The sequence below is a fragment of the Tympanuchus pallidicinctus genome, unplaced genomic scaffold (assembly GCF_026119805.1).
Source record: "Tympanuchus pallidicinctus isolate F22 unplaced genomic scaffold, pur_lepc_1.0 scaffold25, whole genome shotgun sequence".
NCBI lineage: Eukaryota > Metazoa > Chordata > Aves > Galliformes > Phasianidae > Tympanuchus > Tympanuchus pallidicinctus.
Genome location: NW_026294742.1, coordinates 4025828 through 4044144, shown reverse-complemented (window position 1 = coordinate 4044144; position 18317 = coordinate 4025828). Strand labels below are relative to the sequence as shown.

The 18317-nt window shown below is 38.1% G+C and overlaps 1 protein-coding gene across 2 annotated transcripts in view; it reads right to left on the bottom strand.

Annotated features, from left to right (window-relative positions):
- GNAZ (G protein subunit alpha z) overlaps positions 1 to 18317 on the bottom strand; it is a 51567-nt gene that overhangs the window by 20882 nt on the left and 12368 nt on the right. For both annotated transcript variants that reach the window (XM_052689550.1, XM_052689549.1), the window contains one exon: positions 10206 to 11477. In XM_052689550.1, the coding sequence (XP_052545510.1) occupies positions 10206 to 10928 (723 nt within the window). In that variant the 5' untranslated portion in view covers positions 10929 to 11477. The remainder of the gene's footprint in view (positions 1 to 10205; positions 11478 to 18317) is intronic.

Genomic DNA, 18317 nt, shown 5'->3' with positions numbered 1-18317 from the left:
ACTTATGTACTAATGGGTATTGAGCAATTTATTTTGAACAAACATTTTGAAATGCTTTAAGTCTCAGTCTGGATTTCCGGATAGCAAAAGCGAGCCAGATGCTCTGCAGCACAGTCTCCAGGATATTTCAGACACAGCCATGTTTTATTTAGTGCTCTCAGCCTTGGATTACTTTTTTCCACACCTTTAGCCTCTTTACTAACCTCTCACATTTTACAGGATGCAGTTAATATTACTTTCCTTATTCCACATAAGCTGCGGTGAGGCTTTTTTTTTGTGGTTTAGTTTGGCTTAAGATTTCTAATTACTATTTCCATTTGATCTATGAAGAGCAGTAAACGTGCAGAGCAAATTGCTGCTAGATCCACCTTCTGTGTCACTGCCAGAATTCATGCTACTGGATGGACTACACCTGGTAATAAAAGGAGTTATAAAATTTAGCCTACTCTGGTAAGTCCAATGACTTCCCTACCCCCCATTATCAACTACTGCGTAATCATTTCTGGCAGTGGAATACCAACTGGCTCTGGCAAACAAGAATAGAAAGAAGTGCTCATTGCTATGTCACAGTTGCAGTGAGAAAGCTCAGTGTGCTGGAAGCACTGCTAGCTTTGGCAGGACACAACTGAAGCAAAACTCACTGTCGACTGATACGATACTTTGCCATGCCATGTTGCCAGGGAAACAGCAAAAGAAGAGAACATAAGGTTTTTGAAATTGAGGGGTTCTGGAAAAGAAAAACTGCTCAGAGCCAGGCTGTCCTGAAGTAAATGCGGTGTACTATGGCGTATCATGTCTTTATATAAAATAAGGTTAGTCATAAGCCTTTTCCCCAGAACACAGAGATGGCATGACAGATTCTTGCTTCTAGAGAGGCTACTTCTGTTACCCAGATTTTATGCTGAATGCTGTTAAACCATTATCAATTATTTGGGGGTTGACTCCCATTTGTAAATCACAATATGACCAATCAGAAAGTAATAAGAAAAAGTACACCTGACTGGACTATGTATTTTGAAAGCGGGTTTTTTCAATCCATTTGATATTTGATCAAGATCAAATAGTTAAAACATTAGTGACAGTAGTTCTCATGGAATTAATTGGAGGAGTTACTCATCATCTGCTAATTTTGAAGTATAATCATGGGACACTGTCATTGGCTGACAGCTTTGAAATTCCAATCAGCCTATTAATAGCTTTTAAAAAAACGCAGTTTGATGCTCAAATCTATATCCCAAGAATCATGCTTAAGTCTTGGCAGCACACAGCAAAAAAGCAAAACAAAATAAAACAAAACAAACAACAACAACAACAACAAAAACACCACTGCAGCACATGGATTTATACACCATCTCATCCATTTCTTGTTATAAGAGGGCAAAGAACTGTCATCCAGTGACAAAGATCTCTTTAATCCAGTATCTCATAGTTTAAGAACAATAGATGATTTGTGGTGGGATGCAATTAAATTCAGAGGACATAATTTCCTAGTATTTAAATCCAGCTTCTCAAGATCTGAGCTTGCAAAACTTTGAAGTCAAAAGCCTTATCATGACCTTTCACAGGCCTTGATATACTTTTCTATTGCTTCTTAAACTTGTGCAGTTTTGTGCCTTGACACATGCGAGCAGCAAGCTCTGCAATGCCACTCTGTACTGTGTAAAATCTCAGATTATTTGTTTTATAAACATTCCTATTGCTCTTCTCACCATAAAATAAAATCAAGCTAGATATTTCTTAATAGTATTAAATAGAGTTCTACATGTAACTCCAGGAGTCTGTGTACCGTGGCACATAAATAACACTCATGCTTCCATATTAAGACCCCAAAAGCACTATGAAAATCAGAGAAGTGTGTGCAGAAAAACAAACCATTCATTATGTACAACACCAACACCTGAGATGACAGTAATACAGAAGTCTATCCAAGGATTTAGTCTTCCAGCAGAAGAACAAAGAAAATTTCTTATTAAAGCATAGTGTAGAAGAATAAATATCATTAAAAATACCACTGAAAATATCAGTAGTAGGTCAGACTGAACAGCAGCTTTTCCATATCATTTAGAAATATATTAAACAGTGTATGCTGCTGAGTGTGTTCTGCTCTTCTGCTGTCCTCTACTGAAGGAATAATCCATCAAACTCCGTTCCTCCCACCTTTAATTGGCTATTTGCTCAGGAAAAACCTTCTCTGTTATGGCAAGAGAAAGATGCAACAGCCTCATTTCTCTCAGAAAGACTATCAAAAATTCTCTTTTGCAAACTAAAATACATTCAGCATCTGAATTAATTCCCCCCAGAAACTATGTTTTGTTGTTTGTTTTCCCTCACATATTTGTGTTCTCCAAGTTACTAGTTTATCCCAGTTTTTGTCCTATGCATGCAGACTAGTAACAAGAACTGCTCACAAAAACTACTTTAAAACATGCTTACAAGTAATGTTATGTTAGCAGTAATATCTTCATGCTGATTATTTGCTATTCACCTTATAATGTGCTGTAGTTTAACCTGCCAAGGCGGCTGAGCACCACACAGCCGTTCAGTCACTCCCCCTAGTGGAATGGGATAGCAAATGGATAGAAAGATAAATCCTGCAGCTTGAGATGATGTCATTTAAGTAGGATAGAAAAGTAAAAGAAGAATAGCAATAATAACAAAAATGGTAACAATAATGACACTAGTATATACAAGATAAACGGTGCAAAATTCAGTTTCTCACCACCCAATGACCAAGGCCCAGCCAGTCTCCGAGCCAACTCCCCCAGATTAGTTGTTTAGCATGACACCCGGGTATGGGAGATCCCTTTGGCCGCTCTGGGTAAGCTGTCTTGGTTCTGTCCCGTTCCAGCTTTTTGTGCACCTCCAGCTTCCTCACTAGCAAGGCAACTCGAGAAGCAGAAAAGTCCTTGATGCAGTGTAAGCATTACTCTGTACTAACTGAAACATCATTGTGTTTCTGTGTTATTATCACCCTAAATCAAAAACACAGCACTGTATCAGCTATGAGGAAGAAAATTAACTCCATCCCAGCTGAAACCGGGCCATTATGCTTTCCAAAGAATAGTCATTTAGTGTTTAAAGATTTCACACATGATTTTCATTTCTCTATCATTTAACTTTCTTGTTACTAATCTTGTCAAACCTTGTAGGGTTTTCAATATTCAACTCCATTTCCTATTCTCTTTTCTCATGCCAGAACATTTTCTTAGTTAAAGCTTGTCAACTGTTTTACAAGTTCCTTTGTTACCAGCTTCCAAAGTAGATAGTTTTAGTAAGTGAATGAATGTCTTCTCAAAGAGGATCTTGACCTTCCAATCTCATTGAGGAAGGCTGAATTCAGTTCCTTTCCTTCACAAATTGAATCCTTATCAATAAGATGTGATTGAGTTTATACAATCAATTTCTCTGTCCATGAAACAGATACGGATAACAGGTGCTTTCTCCCAGACAGTAGCAATGGCTTTGCTGCAGACTCATTACAATTCTTTAGGTGCTTGTTCATACACACTGCTCCAATGGCTAAGTTAACCCTCCTGGTAGAAAGACTTACCCACTTTCTAGATTGATGGGCATTACTGGAATGAGTTTGGGGATTTTGCCTTTCTTATAGTTTGGGGGCTGGTATTGACAGCTGAGTTTCACGTACCTTCTGTCTGTCTATCAAACAATATCCACAGCCCTCCTCCTACAGATGATTCTGAGCTTGAAGCTCACAGGATATTCAGGAGCATGGCGTCCTTTATGCTCCGTTATGTCTATAACTACAGCAGAAGCATATAACTGAAAACAAGCCTTCATACATAGTGAAAAGCATTGTAAATTGCATCTTAAGCGATTATTCTTTCACATATTTTTAATACTTTACTGATATTTACATACTTTAGAATATACATGCTTGGACATAAGCCTTGAATACCTCTCTGTAAATGTAAACTTTTATAAGGGAAAATATATATTACTTTCTAAACTGAAAAAAGGTCAAGGCTAAAATCCAATTTACAATGCTAAAAGGTTACACATTGAATTCTGAAGCCATCTAGGCTTTGCTCCCACACAAAATTCACTCTGAAACATCTTGAAATGGAAAGGTGTCACAGAGCAAGAACACCTGCACAGTTTTTGTCAATCTTTTTCTCAGATTCCCAGGGGACTTAGTTTGTTGGAAAGATGTTTCACCTAAATCAATATTTGCCAATATGGATTTTTACCACTATTAATAAAAGGTGCTAGCAAGGTTACACATGGCCTGTATCAGTTTCCCCTCAGCCTATTCAAAATTCAAATCATTTGCATATGACATAGGGCCTTCCGAACAAATGATAACTAGATAATTCCTTGATAGTCCCAAAGATTAGTTTTGCACTAGGCTTATTGGAGTCTTTTCTGTTTGTTATTTTGCTCTTCCATCTGCACTTTCATTTGCTATAGTAAAAACTATTTGGCTATAATAAAACATAAACTCAAAAGTGACTAATTTTTTTTTTTTCATTCATTTGCAATGACTGTAAAAACAGGAATAAAAATTAACTGAGCCTTAAGCCACCTGCTAGCAGTTTTAACATCAATATTTAAACTATATATATTTAACTATTGCCATTTTTAGAGAGAGAAGAATAAGTAAATTATATATATGAATCACGTGAATCTCTGACAGATATCTCATGAATTCAGTCTCCTATGTTCGTGTTTTACTCATTCCATTAATCACCTTGTAACAACATCCTTGAGTATAAAAATTATCCAGAGCATGTAGCATGTATGTAACAAAACTAAGTGCACAGGTGGGCATATGAGGAGACCTGCAAGGAAACTGCAATACTTTTTATGATGAGAGACAGGAGGAGTAACATGAGAGTGCAGATCAAGTAGTGCTCTCCAAAACATTAGCTAAAAAAGTTTGAGTGAAGATGTGACGCCTGGGTGGAGTTTTCTGTTCATAACTAAGCACAGAATTCAATAAGTGTAAAAGCAAAAAGATGATCACTTGAAAATTTAACAAGCAGGTCATGGAGGCCACCATTTTCAATGCCAGAAGTGACATTTTACATTAAATAAAAGATGAAAAAGGTCAATCAGCTGTTAAGGGCTTTGGAAATTAAGACAAGTAATTTGTTTGATATAACAGAGAGTGGGCATATAAAGACCTGAGGCAAACTTCTCAGAGTGCTGGTCGGGAATAATAATTTTATAATAAAATTAATAGTATTCCAAAGGTATCATTCAAACCAATTCTGCAACCATATCAAAAAAAGAGACAGCTGTTACCTAGTTGAGTCATATTAGGTATGAGCATGGAAACAGAAAACTACTTTTGCTCTGTGCTAGCAGAAAAGCACATATGAAATTGCAGAAATTAAAACATGCACAAATCACATTTGCAGATAATACTACATAAGCAGGAAAATACTGTTACACAGAATGATGGAAGAAAATGCCTAAGTTGTAGGAGAGAAATGAAGAGTTCTTTTTTCACTTTAATAAGTAAAAACAGTTTGCTATTTAATAAGCAAGTCAGTATTACATATTTTGAACAGACAAACCAAAATACTGGTTTGCCAGATCTATGAAGTGTTAGCACAGACAATTTTGTCTCTGCAAGTGATGTTCCTCAGAATGAAGTGTAGTGGGAAAAAGACTAAAGTGCAAAAGCCCCAGAAAAAAAAAAAAAAGTCTGTCTTGCTCATCTCTCATTCATTTGTCTCCAGGGAGTAGAAAGTTTAACTTATCTCAAATACAAAAGTACTGTCCAGGCCACAAGTCGTCTGGGCATTCTTCTTCTTCTCTCTTCTGCACATTGGTGGAACTACAATCTTCTGGGATTTGATATTTCATTTACAAGTTGGGCTGAACTCTTATGGAAATCACTGGGACAAGTTCTGTGATTAAACTGATCTATTTTCTACCACTAGTTTTAGACTAGCAAGATTCTATATGGAGACTCTGTACCTTACTGAAATACAAATACCAGCCCTTCTGGGCACTTCATTCAAGTTTTACGCTTTTGATTAGCCACCTAACATTAATAAGTTGCTTTTCTATATCAAACTGCCTTCATTAGTTCAGCTGCAAATCTGCCCTGACACTCATTAGGAATTCTTTCCTAAATTCCTTACCGAATAGTGTCAAAAGACAGTGCTGATCTCAGTGCACTTCTTTAAACATTACTGTGATTAACAAACTCATTAATAGAACTTTTCTTTAGGATAAAAGAAAGAAGAGGCTTTCTGTTATAAATTCAAATTCCCTTTAATATTACCCAAGCCCATTAGTAAACAATAAGGTGCTTGTAAAGCAGAACTTCTACATCTTCAATATGAAAATCCCATAAAACTGGATCAGGTGTTTTTTTCAGAATTCAGTTTTTCAGTCTTGCTATTCACAGATAAACAAATTGCAGCATTGATAAGCAGAATATGAACTTGAGAGTGATTGCAGCACTTTCCTGCAAAGCACAAGTTACTAAGGCTTAGGAATCTGAACAGATAGCAGCAGTGCAATTCACAGGCATACTTCGACACAGAGAGACACAGGCTGTCACATAAACAATGACGAAATCAAGACTGTTAGAGATAAAACAATAGTTTTAAGCCTCCAAACAACTGAAAATGCTCTTTTTTTTTCTTCCAAAACACTTCTTCCATAGACGTTTGAATAGCAGATCTTACAACAGATGTATGTAAAGTTTTTCATATCAGAGGCATTGAATTTCTCCCTCAGAAAAGTTACTACATCACAGTGCTGACAGGTTTTGTTCTTTCCCTGAGAAATTAAATAAAAGTATTACATAATCCTGTATAATGTTTAAATTAATGATGGTAACTTTTACTTAACATGTCATAGAATACAAAGTTGCCAGAATGTTCAGATACTTGCAGTTATACACTCAAAACTGAACATACAAAACAGACTATTTGACCTACAGAAAGATCAAACTGACCATCCAAATGCAAGATTTTAGTTCTCACTCTTCCACTTTCAAATTGAGAACCATTATTTACCAGTTTTTCTAGAGAGATGACATCATAAAGAGTTCAGGCCCACACTTATTTATATCCTATGTCAAACAACTGCAGATACCAACTCTAGGTACTACACCTTGAATACATTTAACTATGAAGAGTTTCACATCAATGCAGAAATTATCCCCAAATTTTCCCCTTCCCAACCCAAATTCATCAAGTGGATTGTTATGCAAGCTTTTGTTATGGAGGAGTACGTCTTCATGTGTTGGCAAACCATGGGACTTTGCCTGCAATTCTGAATCGCGAGTTTCAGAAGTTGAGAAAAAAAACCACATTACATCTTCAAGTATTTCTATAGTAGCTTATTTTCTTACCAGAAGGAGCGGGTTCGTTGTTTACCTTAAATGTGGAACAGACGATTTTTCTTCTGCAGCATAACTTTTATTTGTTAGAGTGTTTCTGCTTTCTAGTCTAAATTTATTCATAGGTGCAAACATTCGCTTTGATAAGTTGGCCCATAGAATGTTAACTAGTGTCTCATAATGAGTATTCCATTTGCAGTAAAATGGAAACGTTTGATCAAAATTCAGCTTAGGTTAATGTTCTTGGCAATAACATCTTTTTCCTTGAAGAATCATAAAAAGGGCAAGCAAAAGCTATTCAACCATATAAGGGAAACTTGTAAAACAAAAGGATTATTTCTGGAAACTATTTTGTAGTCTTGGTTCAAACCTAAGTATAATTGCTTCTCAAACTTATCACTTAGCTCCCTTTTAATAAGAAAAAAAAAAAATCTTTCTGAAAAACTATGTTAGCAACCAAAAACTGGCAACCTAAAGCTCTGACAACAGAGTTAGAAGTACAAATGAACTGAAATAATTTCTCATAATTGTACCAGTAACTATAACAGACTGTATAAAATGACAATTCAGCAACCGATTTCCTAAATGCAGGGGATGTGAGGGGAACAGTTGTATGCATTATCTTCAGCAATCCTGTCATTTTATGCTAGTTTGGGCCAGCAGAACCCAAAAGTTGAATGAGGAAGACTTTACAGAAAAGCATCAGTAGAAACAAGCAAGCAAAAAACCAAGGAAACAAACAAAAAAACCACCAAGACTATGATTTCAGGGAAGTGTTGTTCTACAATTTTAACTAATTCATGTTTCTATTTGGTTTGTGTGTTTTTCATACGCCTTGTAGGTAATTACTGGCATCTCTTTCCAATCCTATCTCTATGACTTCTGTCAACTTCTAACAGAAAATTTGGAAAACCTGTGGATCTTTTTTTCTCAATCGGAAGCGCCATCCATCTCATGCAGTTCCCCATCTCAGCCAATGTAAACTCTTATCTCCAGAGCTGTGTAATCCCCTAGGCCATTTGATCATATTTTTATCTGTACTGTGATACCATGATAAGTGATGTACAAATAGCAGACTAGATAGAAGTCACTGAAGTTTTTTTCAAATCCTGGTACAGCTCATCTTTCCTCAGGGATGTGGTGAACAGCAAGGGCTATATACTATATGTATAATTTGGGGGAGGCCTTCTTGTTTTGTTAAAGCTGCTGCAGTTATTCCAATGATTATCTGAGAGCACTGGATATTGAATCTTTAAAGAGGACAGCAGTTCTCAATAGCAGTTTTTAATTGAAGAGTCAGATATGCATCCGTGTTGACGCTACAGAAGTCCAGTGCAAAGCAAACAACAGTGACAAAAGTAATGGTGGGCCCCCTCTCCAGGACAGGACAGCATAGCTTCTCAGAGAAGAAAATCCATGACAGTGAAATCTTCACTCTGACAGACAACTTAGGTAGAGCTTTAGCTCTCCCACTGAGCCCATCTGTGGAGGAAATTCACCTTCCTCTCAAAATGTTCCCCCACATTACAGCTTTATGAAGCCTGTATAAGTTGGTAGTCTGTTATGAGAGTTTCAAGAGTTCACTGAAACTCTAAAGCAAAAGGGGAAAAGGAGATAGACAGCTGCATACAAAGTAGGATTACACATACACAAGCTCCAGAGGATGTCCAGCAGATGATATAGCTCTTACACATGTGTAGTATAGTAAGCTTAAGACACTCCATAAAGAAACTCTAACACAGATATGTCTGCTACACATGAACAAGGGGCAGAAAGACTGATAAGCAATAGATGTTAAGGCTGACTAGTATTCCACTTCTGTAGAGAACCACAAAGCCAGATCACTAGAGCTTGTTAAAAGATCTTACTGATACTGTTAGTACCCAAACACTGTATAAAAATAAATAAAAGATAAAGTAAAATTTTCTTTTTGGGGACTTCTTCCCCAGAAACAGTTAAGTAATGCACCTGCAGTAAAACAACAAGGATGTTGGTGTTCTTGAGTATTCTAGGAACTGATACTTAGAGAACTACCTTTCTAAATATAAAATAGCGAAAGAAGTAAGGGAGTATAAGAGAAATAGAAGCATTTTAAAGTTAATTTTGTAATTTTACAGTATAGATTTTAATTCTTCCTGACAGCATCTGTTTTCAAAACAGAGCATGCTTACGAACCACAAGATGGTAGAATCCTTGTTTGTTCCTAGCCTTACCCACAAACTCCCATCTCTTAGGCATTACATTTTACATGTCCGTCAAGATATAACTTCAAATAAAACCCTGTGTTATCTCAAGCAAATCGAATGTTGTTACAAACACATAGTTGCACATCTGTAAGTGTACTTATATATTTCCATAGTTACTCTATTTGTGTGCTGTACAAACCAGAGACTAACAATAGTATTAAAAGGGAGTATTCATTGGATGAAGCAAGTCAACCGCATAAACAAAAACAGCTAAAGAAAATGTTAAAGTTCCTTATTTGGGTTTTTGTTTTAAACTAATTTTATGTTATCCCAAATCGTGATTGAAAATCCCAGTGAAGAAAAAGCAGGAGGGAAGAATGGGGGACACAACTGGTACTCATCGCTATTTTAGATTCAGTTACCCAGGATTTGCAAAACAATGCCCACAGTGTCCAAGTTACCCATTCTGTACATCAAGATGTCTACTGTTTTTTGTGACATTTGGAATAATTATTTACCCAGATAAATCTGACAAATTTCTGCTGTCACTTGAGACAAACCTCAACGGTAAATAAATACATATTGAAAATCTAACACAGTGAGGGAAAAGTAGCCAAGTAAACAAAAGCAATCAAGCTCATGAGGGGGAAGGGAAGAGAAATAAAAGGGGATTAGGGAGCAGAAGATGTACTTACTGTTTGGTTATCTTCGTACAGCTTCAGGTCGTATCCACTCAGCTCCACACAGAAAATTATTGCTGTAACCCCCTCGAAACAGTGGATCCATTTTTTGCGTTCAGATCTCTGTCCACCCACATCCACCATTTTGAAAGTCAGCTCTTTGAACGTGAACTTATTTTCTACAATCCCTGTGGTCATGTCCCGAGAACGCAGAATATCTTCCACGGTAGGGATGTAGTCCAGTGCTGCAATCCTTTCTAGGTCATTTAAGTAGTATGCAGCATTATCCTCCAGGTGGTACTCGTTGGAGCGGCAGAAACACTCCTGCACACCTGGATCTGCCCAGAGCCGTTTCATGACTCCCAGAAGCTCAGGGGTGATCTCGCCTTTGCTCTCAGCTGGACCTGTCAGGGCAAAGAGCTGCACAGCATCATATGCTCTGTCAGGGTTATGAAATTCTATCTTAAGCGTAGCTAGAGCCCGAATGATGCGTGTGAGGGAGTCAATTGCATTATAGATAATCAGAGGTTTGTATTCCTTACAAGCCTCCAAATTAAAGCCACCACTGTGAATGATTTTCATCTGCTTCACAATAGTACTCTTCCCAGAGTTGCTGGTGCCCAGGAGAAGCAGCTTGATCTCTCTTCGTTGGCGCTGGCTTTCAGAGCGCAGGTGGCGGTCAATCCGACGGGACCGCCGCGCTGCCTCTTTCTCCTCAGAGCTTTGCCTACATCCCATGGTATAGCAGGCTGTTACAGAAAGGGAAGGCTGGAGATTGTCTCAGTTCTTTGTGTCTCTAAGAAAGATCTGTGGTGTCTATCAGCTCTCGTGCCAGGCACACCTTGTACGGGGAAGAAAAATCCAATACCTACTGGTCCAAGAGGCTTGTACCACCTAATTCAGTGCCAGCAGGGGTGCAAACATGTGTAGATAGGCAACCACAGAAAAAGTCTCTTCAGTAAATCTCATGGCACTCCCCTTTACAGTGCATAAACAGTGGCACATTCCTGTTAATGAAGGGACGCTTCCCTTTGCCACAGTTTGGCTAGATCCATCAAATATTCTTTTCTGTTCTGCATAATTATTTTGCTGCCTTCTGTCCAAAGGTAAGGAGCTGCACTTTCACCTTCGCTGCTCTAGCCCTCGTCTTCTTACTGTATTTTCTAGTTGCTGTGGTGATGCTGCTAGATAATGTTGACACTCTTTTCAGTTGTACTGCATTTGTTGTTCCTCTGCTCTCACTTCTTCAGCTGATTCAACTCAGTTCTGTAAGCCTGTGCTTTCCACCTGCCAAACAACGAGAGAAAGAAGTGAATGAAGTGAGAGACTGCTTCCCTGCTGTAAACTGCTCGCTGTTTTCTCCTCTTCTAGACTTCGAAACCTTTTATTATCTCAACTGTAAAATAGAGATGGAAATATACGTAAAGAAAAACAAAAATTCAAAATCCCAGCAATAATGTAGGGACAGCTGAAACTCGCAGACCTAAGAAAATGTGGTTTCTGAACAATAGTAAATCAAGTCTCCTTTTCAGCCTTCTGTGTTTTATTATCTAAACCTACATGAAAACAAACAGCACTGAGCTGTGTCCCAATTTCTCCCTCAGCAAGAGCTTATGGCAGTGCTTTTCCTGCACGGTCCTGTTCTGACTGGTTTTCCTGAAGCAGAAAAATGAAACAATCACAACTACTTTTCCCAGTCTCTCTATTTATATCAATATCTTGTACTCAGATGTTCTCCTGAGTTTTCTTTCATCTTTTCTGTTTTGTTTGTACTGAACATTTAAGTAACTAAATTAGGAAGCAAAAGGAAGCAATTGAGTTTTCTTCATGATTTTGTGAAAGAGAGAAAGTTACTGATATTTGCAGAATATGGCAACGTATTCCTTCTCCTTGCAAGAATGGAACTGTTAAGCCTCCTACCTGCATAATCAACAGTATATCAAATGATATACTACTGTCACAAACTTTGTAAGCTTTTTTCCCTAGCAAAGCTAACATTGGCTAAGCCACTTCCATTTTTTTCCTGCAAAAATTCTGGGAGAGGTAGGAAAAAATGACCGGAAGGTAAAGATTTCATGAAATAGAAGCACAGGAAATCCGATCCAAAGCAAGGTCTGAAATCTTTGCAGTTACTGTTAGAGCAACTTTCCCAAATTAGGGTTTAAGCTTACTAGTTGGAACTCTGCAGAAGGAACAGCAGGAAGCAGTTACCTCTCGCAAAAGGAAACAGCTGATTGGTGACTTGTCTTTTTTTCTAGGAAGGGCTTGCTGCTCTCACTGAGCTTTGAGCACCAGCAGTCACGCTTTCCTTATTGTATGCTGGCCCTACCTCACTGTCTGTCTACTTCTGTCTGTAGGGTCTCTTCGGTGAGCTTTTCTTTTTTACTAACTAAACTGCATGCCACTGAGATATTCTTAGAGGTAGGTTTAACAAAATGGCAAAACCTACTAAACAAATACTATTTCCATTGCATTTTAATAAGACTGTCTCTCAAACCCCACTTTAAATGTTACCCTAGAAAGTCATTTGAAGTTCTTCCTGCATGAAGTTACTAGCATTTCTATATAGATGGGATGAAGCAAAAAATGCATACTGAAGAGGATGATTCCACACTAGTAGGAAATGGACAGAATGATCCAGGCCAGGTGCTTCATCTTTAACTTTTATGGGAAAAGAAACTGACCTACAACTACTTGAAACTTCTTGCACTTTACTTTTACTTTCTTAAGCATAATGATAAAACCCGTATTGGGCAGGAAACATTCCAACATTCAAAAATAATCATATGTAGATTAAGTATTTGAAATTGGAGCACTGGATTTAACAATATTTTTCCTTTTTGAACATCACTTACATCATGGGATGATTCACTTTTACAGATATACCTTCCCTTGCCATCCTAATCTTAGCATCTGTTTTTTGCAGTTTTCTCCCTATATAGTTTTCTCTCTGGGGATTTTTCACATAACTTACAGATCTCATCTAGTTTATGATGGGCGGGCAGGTGTGATGGTAGAGTGTCTGTGCCTGCTTTCAGATCTCAGGCCCCACAGTTAGGCTTTTCTGGGTTCTAGAGTTCTATAACAGCATCTTGTCATTAGGCAAGTTCTTGCAACATAGTACATCCCTTTTCAGCAGTTTCCAATATATATTTATGAAGATGTCCAAAAATGTGAAGCCTCTACCCAAAAATGACAAACAAAACAATCATTAATGATCCCTTAACATCAGAGGGAAAGGTAGAAAGACTGCAGGTTTACATTTTTTTCCTGAAGTTTCCTGGGACGTTAGCTGTGGACAGTTGAGCTTGCTGTCTACCACTCACTCTTAAATACTTTCACTGATTCTATATTTATCTTTAAATCCTTTCCTATCTCTAACCCTGCTTAAGGCAGATAGGTAGTTCAACCATTGTAGACCTGGATAAAATTCATGACTACCAGGATGAGCCAGCACAGATTGGTACCACGGTATTGAGGAGAGCATTATATCACTGCAAAAGATAAATGGAACTCTGGACACATTCAAGAAAACAGTATGTGAAATATCCTAAGAAGTTCTCCAATGTGCCAATCATTCCTGTGACTCCTTGTGATTTCCAGATCACTATGAATGTACACGTGGCCATAAATGCTTCCAGCATACTTTCTGGGAAAATTGTTGGTAGTTCTGATAGGTTCTCATCATGATTATACAGAAAAATGGAGATCTATTAGAATTGCCAGCTAGGGATACACAGTAGAAGGACATTTTACAAAGAAATGGTGGAAAACCCGGAGAAACTAATTTGCCATTACACGCAGTCTCTGTACACCTATCAGTATGTAGACTGAGCAGATTGAATCGTACAATCACCAACGTTGGCAAAGACCTTCAGATCATCTAGTCCAAACATCCACCAACCATCAATATTTCCTCACTAAACCACATACCTTAGTACAACATCTAAATGTTTCTTAAACACCTCTGGGGACAGTGAATCAACCACCTCCCTAAGCAGCTCATTCCACAGCTCTGTATTCCAGAGCTCTTTGCTCTTTCAGAGAAGACATTTTTCCTAACATCCAATCTGAACCTTCCCTGCTGCAACCTGGGGCAATTCCCTCTAATCCTATTGTAGTTAAGCAGAAGAACAGGCCAAACCCCCCACCTTGGCACAACCTCCCTTCAGGCAGTTGTAGAGGGCTATAAGGTCTCTTCTGAGCCTTCTCTTCTCCAGACTGAACCATTCCAGTTCCCTCGGTCGCTCCCCATAAGACTTGTGCTCCATACCCCTCACCAGTTTTGTTGCCCTTCTCTGGATGAGCCTCAGGGCCTCAAGGTCTTTCTTATAGTGAAGTGTCCGAAACTGAACACAATACTCAAGGTTTGAGGTTGTTGTGGCCAAAGTGCAGGATCCAGCACATAGTATTGTTGAACTTCAACCCACTGGCCTCAGCCCAGAGATCCAGATAAAATATAGTATCTCAAATAAAGTGTCTCACTGCAGAAAATCTGTTGCATATTCATAGGTGTAAACATCCCATTTTTGTCTGTTGTTTGAAAACATCCAACATACTTCAGCAGTATCTAAATACAAGTTATGCTAGTCAGTACTATTCACCAGCTAAGCTTATTACCCCATCAAAGCTTACCATGTACATTTGATCCAAGTTTTGTGGAAACATAAGAATGTATAGTGAACAAATGTATTCTTTATAAACCAAGTATTCAGGCCCTGCTTGTACAAAGCTAGATTGTCATCTTCAGTTAATAGCACAGAATTTTGCATCAGCTCAGCTATGACCAAGACCACATTAGAGTGGTCTCTAACTATTAGTTATTTTATTTTTCCTTTTAACTATGCACATCTTGCTTACTTCAGGAAGTAGGAAACATAAATCATACAAAGCGTTAATACCTAAGTACTATTGACCCTTGGTAGGTATTTTAAATCATGACCTGTTTCACTGAGTCCAAACAACCCCAAGGTAGTGTGAAATGTCAACACTACCAGTACGTAATACCAAATGGTTCATGAAGAGAGTTACAAATTCAACAGTTCTGACTTACGTTGATGAAGAGTAGCGTCAGTGGCTGCATATGATCTCCTGTGTTTCACAGTAGTTTAACTAAGACCAGAATCTCCCACCATGGCCATTTCAGAGCTGACCTTTAGACTTCCATAAAGAATGAAATATTACAAGAATAGTACAGCGTGTCTAACAGTGGGTGTGCAGAAAATCCTGGCTGCTAGACAAGGAAGAGAAGAAACAACACACAGCAGCTGCTTTAGGGACATACGAACATCAGACTCATTTAGAAATTTGTAACACAGCAACAAACTAAAAGCAGCACCCAGTCAGTACCAGCATCGGTGGTTTGGACACAGCTCAGGTGATGACAGCAGTGTAGGCTATGGCTTCATTAGAGTTGTTGTTTAGCCTTTATCATCTGTTATCATAGTTCATTTGCGGTCTATTCATGAACTAGGACTCACATACCACTGGAAAAGGAGATTACTGTTTCAGAAATCTTAGTGAGCTTAAGGAGGTGATTATTACTTTGCAAAAAAAAAATAGTAAACACTGTGTTTGATCATTAATAAGGTGGCAAATTTGGCCCAACCTAATTGCACACAATACCTTATTAAAACACAGGGAAGTATTGCTAGTTATCATAGCAGAAGAGATCTGGAGGGATTTGAAACAGGATGACAATATAGCCTTGTGAAAAGAAAACCACATGAAAGAGAAAAAGCATGCTTGTATTGAATTGAATCTCTGTAGCAAAAACCTGAGCACCCAAGCACAGATAATAGTGTCCTCAAAACAAGAAGGGTTTTGTTTCAAAAAGAAATTAAAAAAATCAAAACAATACGGTCTAAGCAACCAGTGAAGAGTCAAAGACTGAAGCTCAAGTCCAAGCAAGAGGCAAGTAGAAGGTGCTCCAGTAAATGGAAGCAATGACAATGAGATGATTTTTATCTGTGATGATGGTTAAAGTATAGCGAGGGAAAAAGAAAGCTGGCAGAAATTGATTGACTCAGAAGTTGTAAAGGTGGCTCTGCACATAGGGCATTCATTTACACTAGAAAAATGAAAGGAGGACAGCGTAAGTCCATCGTGGAAAAAGACAGCTGGGAGATCAGATCTTTTCCTTACTGGTTTTGCTAGGAAAAAAGCCACTGCTAAGCATGAATAAGGGCCTTACCATGAGGGACAGAACAAGGTTTCAGAAGCAAAGAAAGCAAAATGTGGGAAATGATTTCAATTGAAGTGATCAACACTGAATTCATGGAAAGACTGAGTGAAAGCATGGAATGAATAGGCTGGAAACATGACAGTTCAAGCTGGAAACTAAGCAACAGAGAATGAGAAATGTTACACAGTGAAGAAAAAAAAATTAGAAAAACAGACGTACATTGAATGAGTACACTTGAGCAGCAATTTGTCAACATGAGCTGAAGTCAAAAAAGGAATGTAGGAGTTGCATACTGCAGTTAGGAGATAGTAATTCAAAAAGCATAAGAAAAGAACAACATGATGCAGGAAGGCATCAAGGAGCTGATCAAAATGGATAAAGGTAGAAAAGGAAAGCAGGATTGTGAAAGAATAAAGCTCATGATGATCTGATTCAGGGAAAAATACAAAGAACACCGGACAATCATGCTGAAGATACCATCCTCACAGCTAGTCATAAAAGCGGATAAAAATGCTGTTCCTCACTCAAGAGAAAGGACACAATGGTGTGAATATCAGCGTAAGAATCAGTGCTATTATCAGGGATGAATTTGGTGGGTAGTATAGACAGCAATTTCCAGTCTTGCGCCACATAAAAAATTAATCATATGAACTTTATCAAAAGGGAATTGTGAAATTCTTAGGATCCATCTTCGCAATTCAAATTAAACATGATATTATCCTCAGAAGGAGAGATGAAGAGTGGAAGAAGTATTAGACCACAACCCAGGACAACAACAAACACACACACGAGGCTGAACAGAATCCAGTGTTCTATAAAACGTGACTCATGGGAGAAGACTTGCATGCTACCAGGCACAGATTACAGCTGCAGCCCACGCATGGTCTCATTCTGCTTCTCTTTTGAAATTTAGAAGCTTTGACAGCCTTACAATTCTGCTGCATACAAGAACTTCAGCAGGTACACCTCGGTCAGCTGAGCCCTTACCGCAGTTACTCTCCCTCTAATCCAGAGGAGACTTCTAAAAAAAAAAAATCACACAAGGTGAAGGAAGTTGTCCATGTTCTATGTCTGACATGAAAGTGCTTTGGGTTTATCCAAAAAGCAGATGTACTTCCACTCAAAACAATTCTGCAGCCAGAAGTGTTCAGCATGTAAGTACAGCACTGCACAATGACCAACTCCTGGTTTAAAAATCTAAGCTGGTAGTTTTTGTACATTTTGCCTTGCCATCTAGATGTATATTAACTTCAGAACATTTTACACATGAGGCATATGAGGTACTACTGATGAGTTTAGCCTTGGATGACAAAGGACAACAAGCACTCTTCTGGCTTAAGTTCAGTGCAAGTATCTATAGTTACACTCTTGGCACATTTTTCACTGTTCATCCCCATGAGAGACCAACGTTTCTTAGATAATGTTAGGTTTTTTCTTAATCAACCTCAGTTTTTCTACTGAGATCAAGAATATTTTTAGTTGGCACTAAACATGATTGCAATATGAGTAAAGGAACTCTAGGCAGTTGTGCTGAAATAGCAACCTATGTTAAGTAACACTTTGGAATGAGAACATCTAGATTTTTCTCAGCAGAATAAATACCACTGTCAATGCTAAAGGGAAAAACAGTAATAAAGAACCCCCAAACCCTATGAAGTGCTATGGTTATGATCTACCTACTGTTAAAGGAAAGCTTTTAGTTTACTTCAGTGGGCATTGATACAAGCCTGTACCATGTTTTCAACAGGTGAAAGTAAATGTAATGCTCTGTATTTTAAAATACTGCTGGCAGGATGCTTAACAATTAGCGATGCATAGAGTTTTACTGATGAAAAAATAGTATTTAGTAATGATTCATACTGCTCTTGTGAATCAATATCCACACCCTAATAACTTTTGTAGGAATACAATTTGGAGCAGCTGAGGGAGCTGGGATTGTTCAG